Source organism: Heterocephalus glaber, unplaced genomic scaffold (genome assembly GCF_053883595.1).
Source record: "Heterocephalus glaber isolate CG9 unplaced genomic scaffold, H.glaber_assembly_v1.0 deba00001509, whole genome shotgun sequence".
Taxonomy (NCBI): Eukaryota; Metazoa; Chordata; class Mammalia; order Rodentia; family Bathyergidae; genus Heterocephalus; species Heterocephalus glaber.
This window is the reverse complement of record NW_028258325.1, coordinates 55,027,686-55,054,185: the sequence shown is the minus strand read 5'-3', so window position 1 is coordinate 55,054,185 and position 26,500 is coordinate 55,027,686. Positions and strand designations below refer to the sequence as shown.

The 26,500-nt window shown below is 33.9% G+C and overlaps 1 protein-coding gene across 10 annotated transcripts in view; it reads left to right on the top strand.

Moving 5' to 3' along the window:
• Positions 1-26,500, top strand: part of Epha5 (EPH receptor A5) — a 360,726-nt gene that overhangs the window by 165,020 nt on the left and 169,206 nt on the right. For 8 of the 10 annotated variants that reach the window (XM_087187714.1, XM_021262293.2, XM_021262292.2 and 5 more), the window contains one exon: positions 25,375-25,530. The exons of the other annotated variants lie outside the window; for them this stretch is intronic. In XM_087187714.1, coding sequence (XP_087043840.1) covers positions 25,375-25,530 — 156 coding nt within the window. The remainder of the gene's footprint in view (positions 1-25,374; positions 25,531-26,500) is intronic. 10 annotated transcript variants of the gene reach the window in all.

Genomic DNA, 26,500 nt, shown 5'->3' with positions numbered 1-26,500 from the left:
TTATAAAGTGTCATAAAGCAAGTAGACCTAATATATAGACAGCAACTCTAACAATACAATACATATTCTCACAAGTGAAAACCACGATGACCACATGCTATACCCTAAACAAGTGGCAATAAATTTTAAAATATTGAAATCATGCTATCTTCTGGAAAATGGAACTGAATTTGAAATCAGTAATCCCTCTTCTATTCAGTATTTCACTGGATCTCTAAGCCATTCTAATAGGCAAAAACAATCTAAAAGACTAGTAGATTTGAAAAACAAAATATAATTGCCCCTTTTGTAGATGACACAGAATTTGCAAAGCTGCTATTAAATTTAATAATTGACCTTAACAAGTACATTAGTCAAGGTTCTCCAGAGAAACAGAACCCATTGACAGTATGGATGTGTGTAATGGAGATTAGCTTACACAATTATGAAGATTTGGCCTGACATCTGCTTTCTGCAAGTGACAGAATAAGATGACCGAGGAATAGGTAAGCCCATACTCAAGAACAAGAAGGTGGGATGTCCAAAAGTAGGGCAAGATATTTCTCAGCTCCAGAGGAGAGACTGACTTTACCCTTTCTCCTAATTTTTGTTCTATTCAAGCCCTCAACAGATTGGATATCCACCAACATTGGTGAATGTGAACATCTTTAATGGCTCTATTGATTGAAATACTAATATCTTTTGGAAACACCCTGACGAACACATTTAGAAACAATGTTTTAACAGCTAGGTGAGTATCATTTAGTCCTTTCAAGTTGATAGAAAGAAATAAGTATTCACAAATTTGCTCTTATGAGAATAATATACCCAAATAGATTATATATTTTTGTATACTATCGGTGAATGATTGGAAGATGAAAAATTTAAATATTCTCTGGAGAATTCCTTCAGAAAACATAAAATACTGAAATAAAAATTTGCAAAAGATGTGTAAGACTTTGTCAGTGAAAATTGCAGATTATTGTTAGATAAGAGGCAGAAAGACATATCTTGTTAATAAGCTGGAGAACTCATATTAGGATACTCAGAGTCCCAAAATTTATCTATAGGCATAATGGAATCCCAGTTAAAAATTCAGTAAACTTTATTTGTAAAATTGATACACTTACTTTAAAATTCACATAAAATCATAAGTGAATTTACTGAGCCAAATTGATACTTTAAAAAAAAAAAAGAATACTGTAGGAGGATTTATACATCCTGACTAAAGATTGTTTTAGAGATACTATGATCAAGACAGAGCAATGCTGATGAAGCAATACACATATAGATCAATGGAATTGAAGAGAATACATAATTAAATTCAAGACTGTGCGGCATTTTGCAGTGGCTTGGTCTTAGATTGATACATGATAGTTCATCCATTTTAGTACAAGGAATTTGAAGATAGGAGCCAGATGAGTGTATTGGGCAAGTGTGGCTGTGGAAACTTGTAACTGCCTCTCTCTCAAATAACAGTGAGCAGAGAAAGTATTGGCAAACGGTGTAATAAAAATGCAAGCAGAAAATTATGAAACTGTTTCCTGGGAAAAGGAAGGCCACATGTATATGAAAATATGGTATGTGCCTGGAAATCATGAAAAATCCATTGAATTTAAGTACCTCAAATTTAAAGTGATATCAATCAACATGACATTGTTTTTAGAGCTACTTTCAGATACACAAATACAGATGAAGTAAAGAGTTAGATTGAATTGGGTTTGGGCATTAATGATAAAGTGACAAATTGAAATAAGGAGTTGAATATATTTATAAAGTCCATTAGTGTGGGAAAGAACAGTGACAAAGTGTCAGGGCCATGGATTTCAGGAACTGGTGGAGCTAGGAAGTTGGTGGAGACCGGGCACTAGAGAAAGTAAGGCATGGTTACAAATAGATGGAAGTTGGAGAAAGGGTAATTTGAAATTGAGATCATAGTGCTCACAGCCATCACTAATCATAAGATTTGATTAGATTATGTGAATTACTAGCTGATTATGCAAACTATTAGCTGAGGTAGGTAACAGAATTATTGAAGATGAGGTCAGGGGACTAAATGTTTTGGAAATCTAATATATCTATTTTAATTACTAGGAATTATTGTAGGAATAATGTTGAAAATAATGATGATGTGCTAAAAGCAAAAATCTTCAAGGACTGACAGAGTCTCATGGAAGTGAATTGGTTGTACAGTTTAATGGCATGTTATTTGCTGATGAATTTTAAGAAGGAAATTGGGAGTATCCTGTTATTAATGCTACATCAAAAAGGTCACAAAGTTTAGTTGATCAAAATAACTGAAATCAGTTATTTTGTTCATAAATCTTCAGTTTTGACAGAACATGGCAAAGACTAATTTGTGGTAAACATGGTTTCACCTTAGGCAACTCCAAGTGTGGAGGCTGCAGTTTGGTGAGGATTCCCTGCAATGTCTGGGCACTGTTGCTTGTTAGCTGGGCTGTAATCTAGGTCACATGCGTGTAGCTTTGCCACTTGACTTCTTCGGGACACTGACTCTATTTCAAGAATAAATACCACAAGAAACTTAGGAAGAAACTGTATGACCTATGCTAGAGTGGAATTATGTGCTGTCATTTCTGCACTGGTCACAAGTCTGACTAAATTCAACCCCATACCGTAGGGAGGGACACAGTCTCACAGAATGATGAGGAAGATGTCAACATCATAAGACAATGTAGAATGACAGCTCACTGGTATCCACAGTGGAAAATAAAATCTGCCACTAGGAGAATGGTCTGAAAAATGCAGCAAGGAACAAAAGGATCTTTACCCTATACAGAAGCCCACATATGACAAATAGACACCCCAGGACAGTTAATGCCACCAAAGTAAAACTACATGTTCAATAGGGAGAAAGGTAAAGGCAATATGAAAAGCAGATTGGAAATAAAGCAACACTAGCTGTAGTTAGAAATAGACCAAGAGTCCCAACAGTAGATATTCAGGAGTTAAGGAAGTGAGAGAGACTAAAAACAACAAAAAAGAGAAAATGTAGAGTTACACAGAGACAATGCAAAAGGCAAAGGATGAAATGGTAAGTAAACTGGGATGATATGTTTAAAGCTCTTGTGAGAAGAAATGTATATAGCAGACATTTAATGTCAAGTATTGACTTTTATTATACGGATGAGTATAACAAGTAATAAAACCTCATTACTTTTAAAAACACACAAAAAGTGAGAGATTTAAAAGTACAGAAACCTTTAAAAATTCTGTACTATAAAATATGATCGACTGGGATTAGGAGTCATTCCGTTTTTATCTCTAGGCATTCAATACAGCAGAAGAATAATATATAAAGATAAAAATTCTTATTATTTGTGTACTTACATAAGTGGAAATTTATCAAGGATATTCAGTTGCTTCTTAAGAACTGCATTTGTAACTTCTTATTACTTTAGGGATCTAAAATGTGGGTAGAGCAAACACATATGACATAAATCATCAAAATAAGTTCTCTCAAATATCATATTTCCTAATCACAAATTAGCTCAGTTGTCCAGACCACATACTAACTCTTTAGGCTCAGAGCCAAATCTGCATGGTATGCTTAATTGTAGGACTAATGATTTTCTATTCTAGTTAATTATCACACATCTGCCTTTTGAAAACTCAGTATTTTACCCATATTTGAATAGAAAATTTATCTTTAATGTTTGCATATAAGATACATTTAGAGAAAATGAAGGGTATTCATTTATGTTTCATGTTTATGATGTCTTGGTTGATTTTTTAATGATCAGTATAAAACAAATGTGCCTTTGTAGTTAGAATGTCTATTAAAATTAATATTGTTCCTGACCAATTTATTTCTTTATTCTTAGTTTTTTGTGTTCATTTATCACTACCAATGTTATGATTAATGCTATATTAAATTCTCTCAATAATAGTTACTGTTAAAGATGGATTTAGAACATTTTTACCCAACCTGTGCATTCTTCATCTCTGACAATGTCTCTTCTTCTTTAAACACACAGCAGTTGGATCATCATGACCATTGCAACAATTGCTTGAAAGTGCAATGGAAATTATTCAATGACAAATAAGATGTAAAAATTTCTGGTGGCACTTATAATTAAATTGTGTTCTAAGATTATGTCTTTGTGTAATTGAAGACATAGAGTGGACACCTATTAAATGATTCTGAGTGTTGTGTTGAGACATACATATGTACACGCACACAAACACAAGCACGCTATGTATTACAACGGAGGTTGAAATTTTTGGAAGTTAATGTTTACAAAATTTTTTAATGTAGTCCCATTGATGATAACTTATCATTACCATTATGACATCTCTAAGAGAAAGACATCATCATCACAATGGTCATCACAGAAAAACCCTTTTTTTAAACATTCATGGTGTGTTAATCTATGCTTAAGAGAAAATCTTGACAAACTGTACTGAGACCTGAAACATCTTTTATAAAAATAATTCTTGAAAATGTATAATTTAATGTATCCTATTCCAAACAAATAAATCACAACCTTACCTTTTATCTCAACATTATGTTTTTGAACAATGCTAAGTTAGTCAAGCTAGGCTGCCATACCTATCAAGTGGTTGGTTCAAACAGCAGAAATTTATTTCTTGAAGTGCTGGAGGTTGAGGAGTTTAAGATCAAAGTTCTCTACAGTTCATTTCTTGGTGTGAGCACTCCTGCTGGCTTATGGACAACTCCTTTTTTGCAAACAGTATGTCTTCCTATGACTTTATCTCCATTCATATACAGGGAGAGCTGGAGATCTCTTCCTCCTCTGCCCATGAGGACACAGTCCTGTCTTAAGGGGCCATCCCTAATACCTCATCTAAGGAAATTTACCTCCCTCAGGCTTCCTTGCAAATATCCACGGATAAGGAGCTAGGGTTTCGACATAGGAATTTTGAGAAGATACAAACTGAAAATTACATGGCAAAAAGAAAAAAAAAACAGACAGAAACAGAAAACCAGTGTCTGTTATCTATAATTTTAGGTTAGTAATTTGATATTATTGGAATGAATAACTTTATCTTATCTCTTAGAAGAAAGCATTATCTTAAAATTTCAATATGCTACAGATTTATAGGTAAGTTAATATCTTCTACAACCTTCTGTAGTCCATAAAAAGATTTTAAAAATCTAACATATTTGGTAAATTAATCTCTTAAAATTTTAAATTATGAGTGAATATTTTAAATTTGTTTATACCAATTCTAGATTATTTTTCAGTAGTACTGATTTTGGAATAGATGACATTAGCGGAGTCTATTGTGAGATATTTGATTAAAGTAACAGTGGAAGAGAAAAGGCTGACAGAAAAATGCTTTAAATAGTTTGTGGTTCTGAGAGGTCTAGTTTAGTCTTAAAAATGAGTTGTTACCCTTCTGAGACTAGTTTAATAATGTTTGCACAGAGCATAATATTGTAACCAGGAGGGGAAATTCTAGTCTTGAATTTCTGTGGGATTTTAGGCAGGTTATCTCATCTGTTTGTGTCTTGACTGAATAAATAAAAGTCCTGAAATTTCTTTCTTAACTTGTATTTTAGGATATCTTTCAGTAACCTAGCCTTGTACTCTCACTTAAATGTTAGTGTGGTTCTTTCTATGGCAGAATAAAGAGGGAAGGGAGGAATTGCTGCCGAATACTGTGTACAACCGAAATGCACATGTGTATTTTGTCAGTCTTGTGATGGTATCCTCCATAGCCATTTCTAGCCTTACAGCCCTGTGATGGTGAGATAAACCAGTCTGTTTTAAATTGAACAAACACTGAGGCAGCTAAAGCTCCTTGACTACTGACATGTAAACCATAGTAATCATTTTAAATAGTTATCATTTATTGAGTGTTTAATCTCTTCCAAGGAGTTCCTTAATATTTTTAAGGAATATATGTTCCAATTAAAGAGAATTCTTTTAATATTTGTAAGGAATACATATTATAATTAAACCCTTACAAATATTCACAAGAGAGGAATTATAATTTACAGATAGAGAAATTTTGTCTCCAGTACAGTGGAAAGCTATTAAGATTTGAGTTTAAATCAACATGACCTCAGAATCCATGATTTTATAGCTAATGAGATGATAGTGTATGGCCACATGGACAGTGGAAAGATTGGGAAGAGGAAAGGTGGAGAACACAGCGATGGGAAAAAGTAGCAAATAAAGGTCCTACTAAGAGGAGTGTCAATCATCTGAACTTGCATAGGATGCATGTGAAGATTTCCCACAGTGCTGTCTTGAGAATAGGTAATTAGGAGCAGAACACTGATGATGGAATTGTGGTACCAGACACACCTGCACTGAAATAGATTTCTCACTGGTTTTAGGAATTTAGGCAAGTGGCTTAGCACATTACCTATAAAATGATAATATAGTAATGACCTCATAGTATTATTATTATTCTAATATGACAATCTGCATCTACATAAAGTTTTACTCACTTTCCATGGTAGGCAGAGATGATGAATAAGTATTTGTTTGTTTTATTACACGGGAAACTATTGTTATTATCTCTTTTTCATGAGATCACAAGAGTGAATGTTCTGAGAAATGGAAGCAGAATGTTAATCATAAAATAACAATGGAAAAAGAATATGCTTTAAAACATAATCTAATTTGGGTTGACTATAACCTTGAAGTCTAGGTTTCAATATTACAGCATCAGGAACCTGCTTTCTAATCACCCCTCAGATCAGCCTTTTAGAGTTATTAGTTTTCTGGCTTTCTTTTTCTTCCTGCATTTTCTTCTGAAAAAACGCTAAGACCCATTCTGGTTTTTAAATTGAGATTGCCCGATAACTAAGATATATATATATATATATATATATATATATATATATATATATATCTCCAGGGATAATTGAATTCTAAAGTGATAATATTAAACAGAGGGAAAAGGTAACAGAATCAACACACATAACAGAAAATATAATGCTATGAAATTTGTTTCAGAGTTTGCCTGGATGAAGTTTAAGAAGTAAGGTGTGTTATTAAAGTGTAGTTTTTTATAAGTCACTTAGCATATGAATTTCTCATTCTGTGAATAAAGAATTAAGCCTCTAAATTTTGACATCTGAAATTGTTTAATTTGAGACCCAGTTGGACACTTGTACTCTGAAAATTAGGAGCATATAGATGACCACTTTAGCTTAATGAACTACATTAGCCAGTTGCTTTTGCTAGCTTACTGATTTTCAATTCAAAAGAGTAATGTTTCATAGAAATTAGTCGAACATTAACAAAATGGCTTCATTCATTTTAATTCTCATTGTACAATTTAAAGATAACTGATTTTCAACAGAGCTCGTATTTTTACCATCCAAGTATACTTTCTTCCAAATAAGAAGAAAGTTGAACATTTGCTGTTACTTTTATGAAAAATTGGTTACAGTTTATCTGTATTTATCTAACTATGCTTTCTAACTAGCTGCGTTGTTAAGATTTTAATTAAACTCAAATTAGCAATCTTGGCGATTCTCTTCTGATTTTAATGAAAAAAATTTTCTTTTTATAGTCAATGTTTGATTGTTAAAGAGAAAATGCAATGAGAGCATGTAAAATACTTGCAATTTTTTATTCTTTATTTTAAAATGATACATATTTAGCCTGTACTTTTCCATTTTAACAAAGTAAATCGAGTTTTGTTGCACAGGGAAGATTGTTTTCTGATTCAGTTAACTAAGATGTAGTGTGCAGTGTACCAGTACAAATGTATATAACAAAAACACTATTTCTACTTTAATCCTCAAGGCCAAAGCCCTAAGGCAGCCTACTCCTGTTCTTTTATTACTAATGTGTCAGGTGTTTTTTCCCTACTTGGAAGCTTTTATTCTATTAACTGAAACATATTAACTTCATGACTCATAACTGGACTTATTTTATGACAATACAGAATTGAGTTAAATGAACCAGGTTTCACTACCTGAATCTAGAAATAAGGGATGCTTCAAATCACATACACAGACCGTTAAGTTTTTCTTTCAATTATGGAATAAATCACCCAACTTAATATTTAAACTGTGCATATCATTTCAAGACAATGAACATTCATGTTAACCTGAAAGTTGTACACATAAGTACATGGATTGAAGCCTCCAATGATGAGGAAAAATACTAAAGACTCACACAATATTATTTTATTATATTTAAAAAATATGTAGCTTATATTTTTCATGATATTCAATGTGAAACAAAGTGCAAAAGCCTAGATGTCATCAAATTTAATTAAAGTGTACATGAAATTTATCTTTATAAGAGAAAACTAAGTGGAGAACTTGAGTACATTTTAATTGAGAGAAAATAATATATGTATATTATTAAAAAGCAAATATTAAAGTTTTATTATAATTTTGGATGAGATACCACGTATCCACAAACCTTCCATTTTACTTGATTTTACATAATAAATTCACTTTGAAAGGCAGTTTTCTGAATTTCCTCAAATTTACAAAACAAAGGTAAGCAACAATTTTGCTTACTAAGATATATTAGAAGTGTGCATTTAGATAGAAAATTAATCAAAATATGTTGAAAGTATTTGTAAAGAACTGTGCTGAATTTTAAGTGCTCTAAAAATTTTATGAGTCAGTTTCTCAGTATTTTATAATCATACAATTTCCCGAGTGTATCAGTCAGCTTTCCTATTGCTCAGACACTACCCAACACCCACAACTTCAAAGAGGAGATTTTTTTAATTTCGCTTATGGATTCAGGGGATTCAGTCCATGGTCAGATGTCTGGAGGGCCAAAGCATCATGTTGGAAGAGCAGGATGGAACAAAGATGTTTACTTCATGGTGGCTGGGAAGCAGATCAGGAGAACAGTTCTGGACAGAAAGGGGCCAGGGACTATATACTGTATGTAAAGCTTGCCTCTATGATTCACCTAGATGCACCCAGAAGTGGGCTTCACTGATCTGCTAAGCATTGCTCAATCCAATCAGGTTGACAAATCAGAATTAACTATAAAACTGGATTTTTAAAAAAATTTCAGATGCTTCTTTTAGTTGAAAGCAGAATTGAAGGCATTAGAAGCTTTATCTTTTTAAAATTCAAAGATCATTTATTTGATTAGACTTAACTTCTATTTCCCATTTTTCACCAAGACAGGGTTCATCAAACATGTTTGATAGCTGGTGCTCTCTTTCTTATGAAGAGTTTAAAATGTGAAAGATTCTTAAAAAATATTATTTGTTCAAAAGACCAAAAGAACACAATCAAACGATTACACCTAATACTGACTGATGTCAAGATTCACTCATCTGTGGTAGATACAATACCTGCTGATGTCAACACTAACACTTTTCTTCAGTAGATACCTTTTGTCTGTATATATGAAGTAGTAAGCATAAAAATTGGAGAATGAAGTAAAATCCTTAACTCAAACATAGTTTACACTAATTTTTCCTTATCTTTCATTGTATTCTTTTCAAATCTATTCATGTAAACAATGGAAATATGTTTTCTCTCTCTCAAATATTTATCTACTTAATTTTTTTTGGTTTTTTTGGCACCAGGGATCGAACTCAGGACCTTGTGCTTGCAAGGCAGGCGGCTGAACCACTGAGCTAAATCCCTGGCCCATCGACTTAAAATTTTTGAAGTGGGAAATGTGTAACTACATATTACAAATATTATGCATATATACATACACTTTCATATAAACCCTACACATATTGTTATTGAAGTTATTATGCACAAACTGATTCAAGTTGATTGCTTTTGGAGAGCACCTTAAGTATCTACTGGAATTAAAGTTATGAAAATATTTACTAAGACTAACATTTAAAATAATAGTTCAGCAGTATAACATTTTATTTTTCATCTCTAATTTTCTTTGTGTCCTTTATTTTTCTTTGTCACCCAAGGATTTGTTAGCTCTGTTTATCTTTTGAAGAGCCAGCTCTTTGTTTTGTTAATCTTTTTATTGCTTTTTTTCAATCACTATTTCATTTATTTTTGATTTCATCAATAAAATTTCTTTCCTGTTTAGGATTTAGTTTCTTCTTGATTTTTCCTTTCAGATGCAATGATAGGTTGTTTATTTGAGAACTTTCTGCTTTTTGATGTGAATGTTGATCGGTACAAATTTCCTTCTAAATACTCCTTTTGTTGAATTCCATACTTTTTATGTCATATTTCATTTTCATTTGTTTTGAGAAATGTTTAATTTCCTTAACTTGTTAGTTGTTAAAAAGTGAGTTAATCCCAAAGTTTTTTTGTTATTGGTTTCTAGTTTTATTTTATTGTAGTCACAAAATGTATGTGTTATGAATTCATCTTTTAAAGATTTGTTGAGGCTTGTTTGTGGCCTGATGTTATAGGAGAATGTTCAGTCTGAGACTGAGAATATGTGTTCTGTGGCTGGTGGATAGAACATTCCATAGCTGTCGGTTACATCCATTTGGGTCCAGGGTGAAATTTCATTTTGATATTTCTTGGTTGACTATCTAGATGGTGTATTCATTGATTGAAAGTGTGTATTAAGTCCTCAATTATTATTGTATTGGCTCTGTCTCTGTTTTGGGGTTGTTACTATTTATATATTTGGGGACTCCCGTGATGACACATACTTGTTTAGAATTGTTATATCCTCTTGCTGAATTGACACTTTTATTCTTATGTAATGATCTTCCTTTTGTCTTTTTACTGCTTTTGATTGAAAGTCTATTTTATCAGATATAAGCATGACTACTCCTACTATACTTTGAATTGCATTGGCATAAAATGTTTTATTCCATTGTTTCTCTTTTAGTCAATGTGTGTTCTTAGAGGAAACATGAATTTCTTTTAAGCAATATATAGTTGTGTCTTGCTTTTTTATTCAACATTGCTATATCTTTTCATTGGAGTATTTAATCAATAGATATTAAAAGTATGGTATAAAAATCAATTCAAATTGTTGCCTAGGGCCATATAACCAGAAAATCTGTACCAGAACTCAAATCTTGTTAGTGTAAATTTTCTGTTTAGACTGAAGTCAACCACATAATCTTATGTCTGCCTATTTAGAAAGTAGGTTAAAAAAAGGTAATATTACCCCTGTTTGATATGAGACAGAGATCTAAAGTGGCTTGCCTAGGGCCATATAACCAGAAAAATCTGTACTAGAACTGACATCTTGTTACTGTAAATTTTCTGTTTAGACTGAAGTCAGAAAACTTAAGAGTATCTTAATTTATGTCTTAATTTATGTAAATATGTATTGAAAAATCACTTAATTAAATATTAGTTGCTTAATTTCAGACAATATTAACTTTATAAATAAATTTTCTCAAGTTTTTGATTTAGTGAGAAGTATAAGTCTGAACATAGGCATTATAAAGAAGTTTGATATCTTTTCTGATTAAGCTAGAGGAATAAACATCAGATATCTTGAAAAAAATGAAATTATTGAATAATTGAAATTATTTATAACAGTTTACTGTCAAGGAAAAATTACTTTAATGAAGGGAAAAGATAGTCTGTTTGAGCTATACCATGGACTCTGTTTTTACTGATAAATATTTTATAGAGATTTTTTTGCAAGCCTTTCCCAAGTTATTGAAATGATGTGGTTTATATTTTAACAAAAGTTCAATTAGATAAACATAAAAGAGTAATATTATGATTTATAACTATTTACAAGTTTTGCAAGTCACATGTTTATCTATCCCAGTGAAAAGAGCTTTATATTTAATTACTATATCTCAAGTGTGTCTGTTTGCCAAAGTAGAGAGATATACTGTCCCCTCAACGAGCAAGGTCTTTCCTCAAGTTACTTTACATATTCTGTATTTAGACTTGTAAAATTGAAATTAGTTTATCGTAACAATTTTTTCTCAAGTCATATCATTTGTCAGAGGATGATTCATAAGTTAAAAAATCAAATTGACATATTTTGCTGCAGCAGTATAAAAAATTTTCCTAGATTATTTTTTGAATGTATCATATATATACATATTCTCTTCTACATATTTTAAATTTTAAGTATTTTCTAACTTTTCTGTTTGTTATAAAGCATATATATATATATATATAATACATATATATGCACATGTATTATAGTCTTATGGGTAAAGTAGAAAGTGATACTGGGTGTATACATTTTTAATAAATTTAAAGATATTCTGCTGTTCTCTGAACTCTTACTTTTGCTATGAAAAAAGTCAGTATTAGAAATGAATGTTGAGAGCTGGGGATGTAGCTCAGTGGCACTGCACCTCCCTGGCAAGCACAAGGTGCTGAGTTTGATCTCTGGTACCAAAAAAGTTTAAAAAAAGATGAAATGAATGTTGATATTATCTGTTAAAATACTTTCTTAAAAATATAGGTTTAGAATTATTAAAATTTGAAAGTAATATTAAAAATTTTACATGACACCTATTTTTATAATTAGAAGAAATTAGAATATACATGTTTATATGTATGCATACACACATATGATCTGTTACTTGTGGTTCACCTTAAGTCTGATCATATTATATATTGAGATACATATATATGTACATATACATACACACATACTCTTTGTATATATATTTCTTCTCTATATATGTCATTTTTTGTATCATATACATTTTTATCACAATACACAGTGAATGCTAAATTAAATTGAATGTCTTTTAAAATTGATATATTAACATCATTAAAAACTAAGAAATGTCTAAATATGTGCCAGAAAACAGCTATATGATTGCCACTGTCAATAAGAGTATTTTAGACCATCCCTCCCGCCGCTCCCAGCCCAGAGGTAGGGGCTTCTGAGCCACCTTCCAACTGCTCCTGGTCCAGAGGAAGGGGCTTCCCAGTCACCATCCCTCTTGTCACTCCCGGCCCAGAGGAAGGGGCTTCTGGGCCACCATCTCTCCCGCTGCTCCCAGCCCAGAGGTAGGGGCTTCTGAGCCGCTGTCCCACTGATCCTGGTCCAGAGGAAGGGGCTTCCCAGCCACCATCCCTCCTGCTGCTCCCAGCCCACAGGAAAGGGATTTTGGGACACCTTCTGTCACACCGCTCCCCGCCCAGAGGAAGGGGCTTCTGGGCCACCATCCCTACTGCCACCCACAGCCCCTGTTCCACCTCTCCAAGCTCAGAGGAGATGATCTGCGAGGGCACCAACAGCACCACCCTGTCCCCCAGTCGAAATGAGAAAACACGTAAATAAGTCTCAAAATCATACTTCCAGATCATCTACAGCAACCCCAAAGGGAAATGAGATGGAACACTCTGATATTCAACCACCTGGACCCACAAAACTGGCAACAAAAGGGGATCTAGAAAAAATGAAATCAGAAATAATTTCTCAGATAACAGGAGAAATTGTGCTCCTAGTGAAAGACATGATTAATAAATCTAGAGAGGAGCTGAGGAACATGATGGAATCCTAACATAGGAAAGAAATGGAATCCATAAAACAGATGCAAATAGATTTCCAGGAGATGAAAAACTCCTTTGAAAGTCTACACAGCAGAATGAGCCAATGTGAGGACAGAATTTCAGATATAGAAGATAAGATTGAAATTAATGACCAGGAAAAGAAAAATTGCTTCAAAATTATAAGGGAACATGAGAAATCAATCCAGCAGCTGCTAGACAATGCAAAGCAGAATAACATAAGATGGATTGGAGTCCAAGAAGAAACAGGAGAGAGTGCAGATGACATAAAAAAAAAACAACTCTTCACAGAAGTAATGGCAGAAAACTTCCCAAGGAGGGGAAAAGAACTTCACATACAGATAAGTGAGGCATATAGGACTCCAAATAGCTTTGATCAAAAAAATTTTTCACATAGACATATAATTGTTAAGATTCCAGAAACTCAACAGAAGAACAAAGTTCTACAAGCAGTTAGAGAAAAGAAACACATCACATACAAAGGAAAGCCCATCAGAATCACAGGAGACTTCTCAACACAAACCATCAAGGCAAGAAAACCTTGGAGTGAAATATTCCAAGCCCTAAAGGAAAACAGCCTCAAACCCAGATTGATGTACCCTGCAAAACTATGTTTCAAAATGGATGGAGAAATAAGATACTTTCATGAAAAAAAGCACCTTAGGAACTTCAAGAATACCAAGCCAGCACTACAAAAAATTTTATACAATATCCTAGGAACAGACATTGAGGATCACAACCCCAGGAAGCAAAGCAGAATGAATCCATCTGGTATGACAAGAAATTAAATGTAAAGGGGGAGAACCCAACAAAAAGAAAAAGTCAGGGCAATGACAAGTCAATACATTTCAGTTATAACCATCAATGCTAATGTTCTCAATTCACCAATCAAAAGAAATAGACTGATGGCAGAATGGGTTAAGAAGCAAAATCCAACAATATGCTGCATACAAGAAACACACTTAATTAAAAAGAAAACTCATAGACTGAAAGTTAAAGGGTGGAAAACAATACTCCATGTGACGGGAAACCAAAAAAAAAACAGGAGTAGCTATCCTCTTTGCAGATCAAGTAGATTTCAAACCAACACTGATTAAGAGAGATGAGAAGGACACTACATCCTTGTAAAGGGAACAATCCAAGAGGAAGAGATGACAATCATAAATATCTATGCATCAAACACTAGTGCACCCAACTATATAAAACACATACTAACGGACATAAAAGTTATATATGCCCTAATATAATTGTAGGGGAGAACTCAATACCCAACTGTCACAAATAGATAGATCAATTAGACAAAAAATAAGCAATGAAATACTAGAACTCAATCGAACTCTTGAACAAATGACCTTACCAGGTGTTTACAGAGTCTTCCACCCCACAAAATCAGAATACAGATTCTTCTCAGCTGCACATGGGTCATTCTCCAAAATAGACCACATACTCACACATAGAACATATTTAAGTAAGTGCAAAGAATTGAAGTTATCCCCTGTATATTATCAGACCATAGTGTGATGAAATTGGAGATCCATAGCAAAAGAAACTGGAAAGATTTCATAAACACATGGAAATTGAACAACACGCTTCTGAATAACCAATGGGTCACAGAGAAAATTAAAGAAGAAATCAGACAGTTCCTTCAATTAAATGACAATGACAATAAAACATATAGGAATCTATGGGACACAATGAAAGCAGTCTTACCAGGGAAATTCATAGCAGTGAATGCGTATATTAGGAAAACAGAACAAGCCCAATTAAACAACCTCAGGCTGAACCTGAAGCTTCTAGAAAAAGAAGAGCAGGACAACCCCAAAGCTCATACAAGGGTGGAAATTATAAAGATCAGAGGAGAAATCAATGCAATGGAGATTAAGAGAATGATACAAAAAATCAATGAAGCCAAGAATTGTTTCTTCAAAAGAATCAACAAAATTGACAAACCCTTAGCCAATCTTATCAGAAAAAGGACAGAAAAGGCCCAAATCCATGCAATTAGGAATTAAAAGGGTGAAATTACAACAGACTCAGCAGAAATCCAGAGGATCATCAATACCTACTTCCAGAACCTATACACCAATAAGATGGAAAACATAGAAGAAATAGACAGATTCCTAGATACATATGAATAAACAAAGTTGAACGAAGAAGACCTAAAAATTCTGAACAACCCAATATCAACCAATGTTATGGAAAACATAATTAAAAACTTATCACCTAAGAAAAGCCCGGGCCCTGATGCCTTCACTGCTGAATTCTACAAGACATTTAGAGAGGAACTGCTGCCACTACTGTTTAAACTCTTCAATGAAATTGAAAGGGAAGCAATACTCCCAAATTCATTCCTGGAAGGAAGCATCACCTTGATCCCCAAAGCAGAGAAAGACCCAACCGAAAAGGAGAACTATAGCCCAATGAACACACTCACTAATGAACATAGATGTAAAAATCCTAAATAAGATACTGGCAAATACAATGCAGAAGATCATCAAGAAGATCATACACCCTGACCAAGTGGGATTCATCCCTGGGATGCAAGGAACGGTTTAACATATGTAAATCAATCAATGTAATACACTATATCAATAGAGCCAAGGACAAAAACCATATGATTATCTCCATAGACCCAGAAAAAGCATTTGACAAAATCCAACATGCATTTATGATAAAAACCCTACAAAAAATTGGAATAGATGGTCTCTACCTCAAACTGACAAAAGCCATCTATGAAAAACCAACAACCAATATCATACTGACTGGTCAAAAACTGAAATCCTTCACACTAAAATCAGGAACAAGACAATGATGTCCACTATCACCAATCTTGTTCAGTATAGTTCTGGAAACATTAGCCATGGCAATTAGACAAGAGAAAGAAATAAAAGGAATAAAGATAGGTAATGAAGAAGTCCAATTGTCATTATTTGCAGATGACATGATACTCTATATAGAAGACCCCAAGAACTCCACCAAAAGTCTTCTAGACTTAATAACCAAATTCATTCAAGAAGCTGGTTACAAAGTCATCACACAAAAATCAATAGCTTTCCTCTACACAAATGACAGACTCACTGAGAGAGAAATAGGCCAAATAATTCCTTTCACAATAGCATCCAAGAAACTGAAATACTTAGGAATCAACCTAATGAAAGAAATCAAAGACCTCTTCTCTGAAAACTATAGCAGTCTGAATAGAGAGATTGCAGATGATATCACAAAGTGGACAAACATCTCCTGCTCCTGGATAGGAAGGATCAATATAGTGAAAATGGCCATACTTCCAAAACTTCTATATAGATTCACTGGAATCCCAATTGAAATCCCAGCAGCATACTTCACTGACCTTGAGAAAACAATCAAAAATTCATTTGGAACAAGAAGAGACCCAGAATAGCAAAAGCAATTCTAGGTAACAGAGACATGGCAGGGGATATCACAATCCCCAACCTGCAACTATACTACAAAGCTACTGTGATAAAAGCAGCATGGTACTGGCAAAGAAACAGACCTGAGGACCAGTGGAACAGATTAGAAGATGCAGAAACAATGCCAGACACACTCAGCCATCACATCTTCAACAAAGGAGCCAAACACCCTCACTGGAGGAAAGATAGCCTCTTCAATAAATGGTGCTGGAAAAATTGGGCTTCAACTTGCCAAAGATTAAAACTAGACCTATATCTCTCACCATGCACTCAACTAAAATCAAAATGGATTAAAGATCTAAATATTAAAATAGAAACTCTGAACCAGTTGGAACAGAGGTTAGGTAGAACCCTTGAAGGCATTGGTGTAGGAAAAGATTTTATGAACAAAACCTCACTTGCCCATGAACTAGCACAAACAATCAACAAATGGGATCTCTTCTCATTAAAAAGCTTCTGCACAGCAAGAGAAACCATCAGCAGTGTGAAGAAACAACCCACAATGTGGGAAAAAATCTTCACCTTCTTTTCCTCAGACAATGGTCTGCCATCTAGAATCTATAAAGATCTTAAAAAGATCAGACCTCCCAAATTTAAAGACCCAATCCGAAAATGGGCATCTGAATTGAACAGACATTTCTCAGACAAAGAAGTAGAAATAGCATATAAATACATGACCAGTTCAACATCACCGGTCATTCGAGAGATACAAATGAAAACAATGCTGAGATTCCACCTGACTCCAGAAAGAATGGCTGCTATCATGAAATCAACCAATAACAAATGCTAGTGGGACTGTGGAGAAAGAGGAACCCTGCTCCACTGCTGGTGGGAGTGTAGACTGGTGCAGCCACTGTGGAAGTCAGTATGGAGATACCTCAAAGAACTAGGACTGGAAGTTCCATTTGACCCTGCTATTCCACTGCTGGGGATCTTCCCCAAAGAATTAAAAGAATCATACCACAGTGATATATGTGCACCTATGTTCATAGCAGCACAGTTTGTGATAGCTAAAATTTGGAAACAGCCCAAATGCCCATCAACTGGGTCTGGATAAAGAAAATGTGTTTTTTTTTAATAAAATGGAGTACTACTCAGCCATAAAAATGAGAAATTGGAGACATTTGTAGCTAAGTGGATCCACATTGAGGCAATACTCTTAAATAGGGCACACATGTATAAATACTGAATAGTTTCTCTGGTGTGAGAAACTGAAAATATAAATAAGGACTAAAATTTATAATAGGTAATGTGAAATAGGGAGAAAAGGGGCAAAGGGGAAGGAAGTGGGAGAGGTAGGGGAAAAAATAGAATGGAATGGGATTAATATTAGAAAATGGAAAAATAGGAACAAAATCTTTGTAAATAGGGAGGAATGGAGAGGTTGAAGGGAGGTCTGGACAAGGGTGAAAAATAAGCACCAAGAGAGATTATGTAAAGTTGCAAATTTCCAGTGATAAAAGTCATTATATTGTATACCTAAAATGTACCAATGATTAGAATGAATAATCGATAATTCAAAATAAGAAAAGGTCCAAAGGGGTAGGGGTGGTGGGAGGGGCAGGCGAAAGGAAAGAAGGGAAAGGAAAAATGATGAGAAATGGAAAAAATGGAAATAAAGTCTTTGTAAATAGGGAAGGGTGGAGGGGGTGAAGGGAAGGCTAGGAATGGGGAAAAAAAAGAACCAAGATGCATTATGTAAAGGTCCAATTCCCAATGAGAAATGTAATTGTGTTGTATACCTAAAATGTACCAATGAAAGAATTTAACAACAACATAAAAAAAGAGTATTTTAATTATATTTATATGTTCCATTTCTGGTAAAGTTCATGACACAAAGATCTTCTTCATTACCTGTTTTGTATGAATGAGTTTTTGTGAAAATGTAATCTAATTAATTTTATTCTTTCGTTAGAAATGTATAATATATTTAGATATTCATCAATATTTATTGTGCCTAAATTAAAAATATATAAGTAGAGAAACTTAACATATAATCAATAGTAATTTTGTTGTCTGGTGTTGTATTTTAACTTCAGTCATTTAAACTTATATTGTAATTAGTCACCGAGTCTAGTGTTTTCTTTTTGCTGTCATTCCAGAGCTATTGCTAATTCTTAAAATTCTTAGTGTGAACATTTTGTAATTTTATCATTGTGTTAAACACAAAAACCTACTGTACTGAGAAGACACTTTAGTTATAAGGATAAATAAGCTGTTTATGCCTGATTTTGGTTTACATAATGATCTTATAATATTTAAAAGTAATATTTCTATAGCATTTTCTATTATGCTATTCTTAACAAACACGTCCTTTACATTTGATGTAAACTGTTTTCTAAATATATTATTTTGAAGAATCTATTTAAAAAGCAAATTTGACATAGCTTATATCTTTTGGTATTTGACCTATAGTAGAACTCTAGTAAAAATCTTGTTCTCAATGATTTTCTGCTATATTTAATAAAGCATAATTAGATAAGTCCAGTAACATTTTTGCAAGTTCATTTTTTAAACACCATAGAAAACAATAAAGTTCTTGTGGTGCCATTAGATCCCCAGGACACAAAAGTACCATTTAAACTAACGTTTTCTGATGAAAATTTTCTTAGGCCAAAGAAATACCTTACATGTGAAAAGTATTAAATGAACAGTTTTCATTGTTTAGCATGTACTAGTTGGTGGATGATGAGAATCTGCACAAATAAAAACTATGATCAAAATTTGCTATCTTCCGTAAGAAAGATGCTAAATAAATTGAAAGTCTAAATCACGCCAGAAATGTAATCAGGGGGATTATCCCATGCATCCTGACAGAGACAGCCTTTAAAATGAGCTCAGAATAAATAGAAATGATTATTAAAATTATTTTCTTTCTGTCGCGAGAATTGCCAGAATAGCCTTATAAAACATGCCAATATAAAATTTATTTGTTTTTTCCTACTTCTTGATTAATTTAAATGGACTTGAATAGTGTTTTCCAAATAATATCTGAACAGCAGGACCTCGGTTCATCAACACTTCTGCTCATAAACAATTTGGTTCACAAACAGAAGCATTCTGCAGAACTTTGCTTCCATTTGTGAACATCCCACTGGTTGATGAACAGGACCACAGTCATCTTCCCTGCCGGAATAAGCAGGTGACATCTTCCTGAGACGGTGGAATGAATTAAGTTAGTGAACCGAGGTACAAATGAATTATACACAGCATCATGTGAAAGCAGTGTTCGCTAGAAGCTCCCTGTATTGAATGAAACATATTGAGTAGAAATTTAGAGAGCCTTTACTACTTACTAAATAATTATTGGTTAAATACTCTTAATTAAATGCAAAAAACTAACTTTCTTTTATTGATAATTATCTGTCTTTGGTGATCTCTAATATGTTGTGGCTTCATGAGTGTGAACAACCATTTTTATTTCCTCACTGCAATCCAAACATACTTGTCACATTGTGAACAGGAAGTGTCCACTCAAACAATAACAACAACAAAAACAACAGCAAAAACAATTCTACCCAGTGTCTTTCATGTGCTTTCAGAATAAATCTAAATCTTTTGGTATTTGTTTATTTTTTTAAAAAGTATTTCATTTCTACTTGTCTGTTTGTCTGGAATGCTTTTCCTGCAGTGTTAAGAGGCAGAGAATTATGTGTAGGCTAGTATGGGTGGAGACAATGAATGTAAGGGGAGAGCCAATGTGAAGAGTTTTTCAATACTGTGTGGAAACTTGTGTTCTATGTTGGAATTTTACAATGGAAAATATCTGAGTTTCCCAACAGGGAGGAGGAGTCACATTTTGAGAAGTTCTTGGCAACATAACTGCCACTTTAAAAGCAGTTTCAGTCGAGTGGGTCACCAGGCTCTAGGACAGGGATCTATAGATACATGTACGGAAAAGTGACTCAAGGAAATGTTCTGCAGGGAAAACAAAACTGTCTGGTAGATCTAGAGAGTACAACATCAAGTTAGGAGGATAATTTTGTTGTTTGTTTTATTTTCACTTGATCAAAAAGGGTCAGTTGATTCTATTCTTGCTCTCTGCAATCCATTTCCATGCTGCTGTGAAAAGATCTCTTAAAGTTTTTATCTCACATATTTCTATCAACAGATGAATGAATGAAGAAAATGTGTACATATACACAGTGGAGTATGACTCAGCCATAAAGAACCATAAATTTGAGACATTTGGAGGAAAATAGATGCACCTTAAGACCATAGTGCTAGTGAAATAAATCAGACATGGAAAGTTAATAATTGCATGGGAAATCTAAAACAAGAATAACTTAAAGTATAAAATGAAAGATGGTTGAAACAAGGAAGTAGACTTAGTGGAGACAGAGAAGGGTACCTGGGGACTGGTAGAGATGGGAGCGAGGGGAGGGAAAGGGGAAGAAAAAAGGGTTAAGATCTCCCCAAGATGAATGTAATTATTATGTATCACAAACGTATACTAATGAACAACTAACAAAGATATTTTTCTTTAATATAAGTTGTGACACACTTGCATTTTAATAGAAGAGTAGGGAGGATGAGTACACCTGCATATAGGTTTGTAAATTTAGTGGAAAATAAGAAAGTTCTTCCCTTTCACCTTTAATGACTTCAGTTTCTCAATACAGAGACAAGTGCATTAACTGAGTAGTAACAGAGAAACGGCTTGTAAGTAGTGTGAGAAAGAGGAGCAGTTCCAAACTAATCACATTGCTGTGAGAGACTGAAGTAAACTAAGGGAACAACTAAGCCACTTTTCTGTAGTCCAATGAAATTGGACTAGTTGGGATTGGGAGTTATGATTTGGATGTACGATTTGAAAACCATAGTTTGTGATATTTTTCTTGGTTAGTATTCAACTGAATGGTCTATTTCTTTAACTACTTCAAATTAAATAATGCATTCAACATTATTCATTATCTTCCCCAAAAGATATTTCTAATCTAGTGTTTTCTAAACTGAGAAAATGACACTGATATTTTCTATGCAGTTCTTTCCAAACATTTTAGAGTCATTTCTAAAAAATTCTTTTATTGGTACATTGTAGGTGTACAATACATTTACATTTCTCGTTGGGAACTGTACCTTTACATGATGTATCTTGGTTCTTGTTTTTTCCCCAATCCTTGCACTTTCTTCACCCCTCCACCCTTCCCTATTTACAAAGACTTTGTTTCCATTTTTTCCATTTCTCATCATTTTTCCTTTCCCTTCTTTCCTTTCCCCTGCCCCTCCCACTTCCCCTACCCCTTTGGACCTATTCTTCCTATTTTGCATTATCAATTATTCATTCTAATCATTGGTACATTTTAGGTAGAGTCATTTTTAAGACTTCCTACACACTCTTTTGACTCAGTGTATGATGAGATCTAGTTGATGTTGTCTCATTTTCATTGCTTAGAGTTTCCTACCTTTATCTATCAACATCAGAATGGCTCTTCTTACCTATCAGTATCTGTTCTTGGACCAATGTAATTAAAAAACATAAAAACAAAAAGATCTTGCTTTCTCTAATCCATTCCCATTCTTCAATTATCTCCTAATTACCAATTTGATCTTATTATTTACCTACTAAAACTATAGTTACTGTAAGTATATTAAATTTTAATTCATTGAAATCTATAATGACTTTCCTTTACCTGTAAAATGAAGTCTCAAATACATTTTTCTTTCAGTGGATTTATCTCCTGAATAACTAATTGTAAGTTGAAAACATCATAAGTCAAAAATGCAAGTCAAAAATGCCAAGTCCATAGCTCCACCTAGCTTGTCTGAAGCAAACTCAGAACGCTTACATGAGCCTGTGGTTGGTCACAGTTGTCTCACACAATGCCTGTTTGGGACAGGGCACAGAGCTGGCCAGCTGGGAGCACTGCTGTTGCCCACTCGGTGTGGTGGGGAATGGCTGGCATGGATCACTCGCCTGCAAAAGTTCAAAATTAAAAACCCAAAGTACAGTTTTTATTGAATTCATATCACTTTCATTCCCTCATAAAACTGAAAATTTGCAAATTGAACCATCATTAATTTGGGGACGGTCTATTCTAGGTTTTGTGAAATGGTGCCATTTGCTGTGTATTAATTTGTCTCTTTTACTTTATTCACCTGTCTTCCTGTTCAGATCTTTAGTATTCTTCACCTCACATGGTCCTTTGAAAGGATTTTTTTCCCTGTAGGACACTGCAAAACTCCTACTCAAATAATTTACCTAATCTTTCAAATCTCAACAGAGACTCACTTCCTAAGGAAAGTATTCTTTTATGATTTTGCTTAAACTGGGTGGTTTGTGTTCACTCCCATCTCTTTCCCAGCATAATCGTCTTTATAATTATTGATGCAGCACTTCTGAACCAGTAATGACACAGTTGTTACCTCTGTAACCCATTACCAAGCAGTTTCTGGCCAATCACACCTGGTGAGAAACAAAAATTTTACTGCCAGGTGTGGTGGTGCAGACCTGTAATCCCAGCACTTTAGAGGCTGAGGCAGGAAGATCACCATGTGTTCAAGGCCAGATACGTAGTGAGTTCAAGACCAGGCTGAACTTCTTAGTGAGACCCTGTCTCAAAAACCCAAAAGAAAAATAATTATTAAACTATTATCTATATTTTCATTGGATTTGTATTATTTCCTTTCTCCAGATCTATCATGGGAGATCTGAACAAGAGTGTTGTACATGAAGTCATATAGTTTTTAAATTGAAATGCACTCAATATATAGAAAAGAGTATTTCATGGATGATAAATGAATTCCAAATATGCATAACCTGTGGATAGATACTTCATCCCTTGGAAAAATAGAGTTTAAAGTGAGAGTGGTTATATTAAAAGGATAAAAGGAGAAAAATTGGATAACTTTTCTAAGTATGGTATTGGCTCCTACAGCAATCCTATTATGAGAAAATAATATTTTAAAACTTCTCCTAATCATTTAACTACAAGAATGGCCCTAATACTATCAAAAAGCTTTCTTTATCTTTTGAATACTTTCTCATTTTCTCTGAATCTATAAGAGCATTAAGGCTTTACTATCACCGTAATTAGATCTCCTGAAAAAAGTACTTACTGATTTTTCCCAATTCCTGATTATTCATGGTGATGGCAGAAAGCCTTAGCGTGGATTACTAAAACCTGAGATCATTTATAGCACATGGAAATTAGCCCCAGCTCATTATGTCTATCAGAAATTTCTATTGGAATATGAATTTGGCTTTGAGCTTCAGCAAATGTGCATTGATGCTTGAATAAATACTCTAGTGTACGTAGTGAATTTTGAAGATAAAAGAAATATAGTTGATTAGCTTTATGTAAAATAAGCCCTGAAAACTACTTAAAATATCATTCTGGTAGCCTGTAATTAGCCCAGAATGAGCAATAAAAATAGTGAAGTTTGGCTTTTTTATCTATTGAGAAGAAAAATATGAATGTCTGTGGAAGCCACAGATGAAAAGAGGCACTTCATGAACCCTCGCTTACCTGACCACCAACTGAGAAAAGTTAACGCAAATACCAGCAAATGTGTTCTCCACTTGACCCTAAATAGGCCAGTAACGCTCTTCACACCATTGAATTTATTCATTGCTGCATTCCATGACCTTTTCTGAACATGTGTTGTGGTCACACAGTGGAACAATTGGCGTGATTGCAAAACTGAACAAGATGTAATTTCTCCTTTTGACAAGCATTGCGATGTGTACAGTATATAAGTATTACTGACATCACACTAGATAAATATTGTTAGCAAGAATCTCAGACAAATATTTTAAAATGAGTATAATGTACAACAAATGCCTAAAATCTGACTCCTCCCATAATCAGTATACTACGAATGATATACCAGATTGTGTACTTATTTGTTTACTTATTTATTCATTTCTCTTTTCATCTTTTTTTTTCAGTACTGGGCATTGAACTCAGGGCCATTGCACTGAGCTGTATTATATCCCAGTCCCTCCTGCTTTTTTCCTTTTCCATTTTGAGACAAGGTCTCCCTAGGTTCCTAGACTGCCCAGGCTCAGCTTGAACCTGCAGTTTCCCTGTCACAGCCTCCAAGAGTGCTGGGATTGCAGAATGTGCCAGAAAGCCTGGTTTATACTAGCTCATCTATGCATTCTCCCAATCTCACAGGATTTGGGGAGCTTTCAGCACCTAATATGTATCAATTTAATATCAAAATTTATCAATTTAATATCAAAATTTTGAGCAGCTATTATGTATCATACCTTTCTAGATTATGAGATATTTTACATTTTTAATATAGTTGCAGTATTAATAAAGCAAAATTCTACCAAAGCACTGCTTCAATCTTACATATATAAGTATTTGCCTTTATATATATTATTTATTATAAGCTCCTCTAGCTATTTATTTCATTAAAATACGTACACTCAATAGATGATTAATTTGAATACTTTAATTATTTGATTATCTGGATGGTCTGGTACTTATGATCCAGAAGCTTATGAAAAAAATCTGAAATGATGCAAAGATTGTCATGTCTCTAATCTATGTGTACTCGTCAAAATAAAACCTGATTTGCAAGAGAAACACTGCTTCCATGCCTGGGAAAAGCTCAGTCTCTCATTTCTTTTGACAGTGTGCAGACCGGGGTTCTTCAAAGCCTCACCTCACAGCCAGACCTGCAGCAAATGCCCACCTCACAGTTACACCCATGAGGAAGCTTCCACCTCTTGTGTCTGTGAAAAGGATTATTTCAGGAGGGAATCTGATCCACCCACAATGGCATGCACAAGTAAGGAACCCCACGGATTCTAGGTGACGCTAACTTTCACCAGTTTGAAGAAACCGCATGATAGAGCCTGTTAGCTTCAATTGACATTCCCCCCAAAACAGACATAGTGTTTAATCTTCTCAATACAGTCTTCATCACATTTCAGTCTTCTTGTGTAAGCATTGAAAAATTTGAATCTTTATTATCATTCATGACTTAAAGAATCTTTTTTTCCTTAGCTGTAAATCTGAAACACAGATTTGCAATTTTTCCTTTTATTTTGTGCTTTGCTTTAGTGTTCTTGACAGCCAAATATGACTTTGGAATATCTACTTTCCTTTTCACATCAAACTTGTTTTTTTCTTCTTTCTAACCCAGTTTTTGATCACATAATTATGAGTAAAGGGCACTTTCATCTTGTTCTAACCTGCTCCACTGACCCACAAGGTCATTAAGAAGGTCATTCAGAAAGAATATAGGAAATATGTCAAGTGCATGGAGCACTAGGGGTGACAAACCGCCTTTCAGTTTTATATAACATCTAGTTGTTATCCACTGCTCTACTGCAGCTGTTATGTTGCTTGTTTATGAATATACTTCACTATCATTAATAACATAGTTAATGCCCACATAATCAGTATAGATAGATATTGAACATAAATATCTGTAGTGTATGAATGGACATTTACCAATACTTTTCATGCTTTTGTTTTTTTTAGTTTTTCATATACTTCTGGGACTGTAACACATTTACATATTTGTTTGCTTTTTGACAATACTTTCAGAGTTTAACCATAAGCAAAATCTATAGCAAATGAAACAAAAACCAGAAAATAAATAGGAAAAAATGTGAATCCATCCTTTTTCACAACTTTCACCTTCTATAACTTTCCTTGTTTAACAATAGTAAGTCCTACCTAGGAAGGCGTATTTGCTCTTAGAGATATTCACAAACACTCCGGGAAGTTTACTGCTTATATCTAACCCTGAA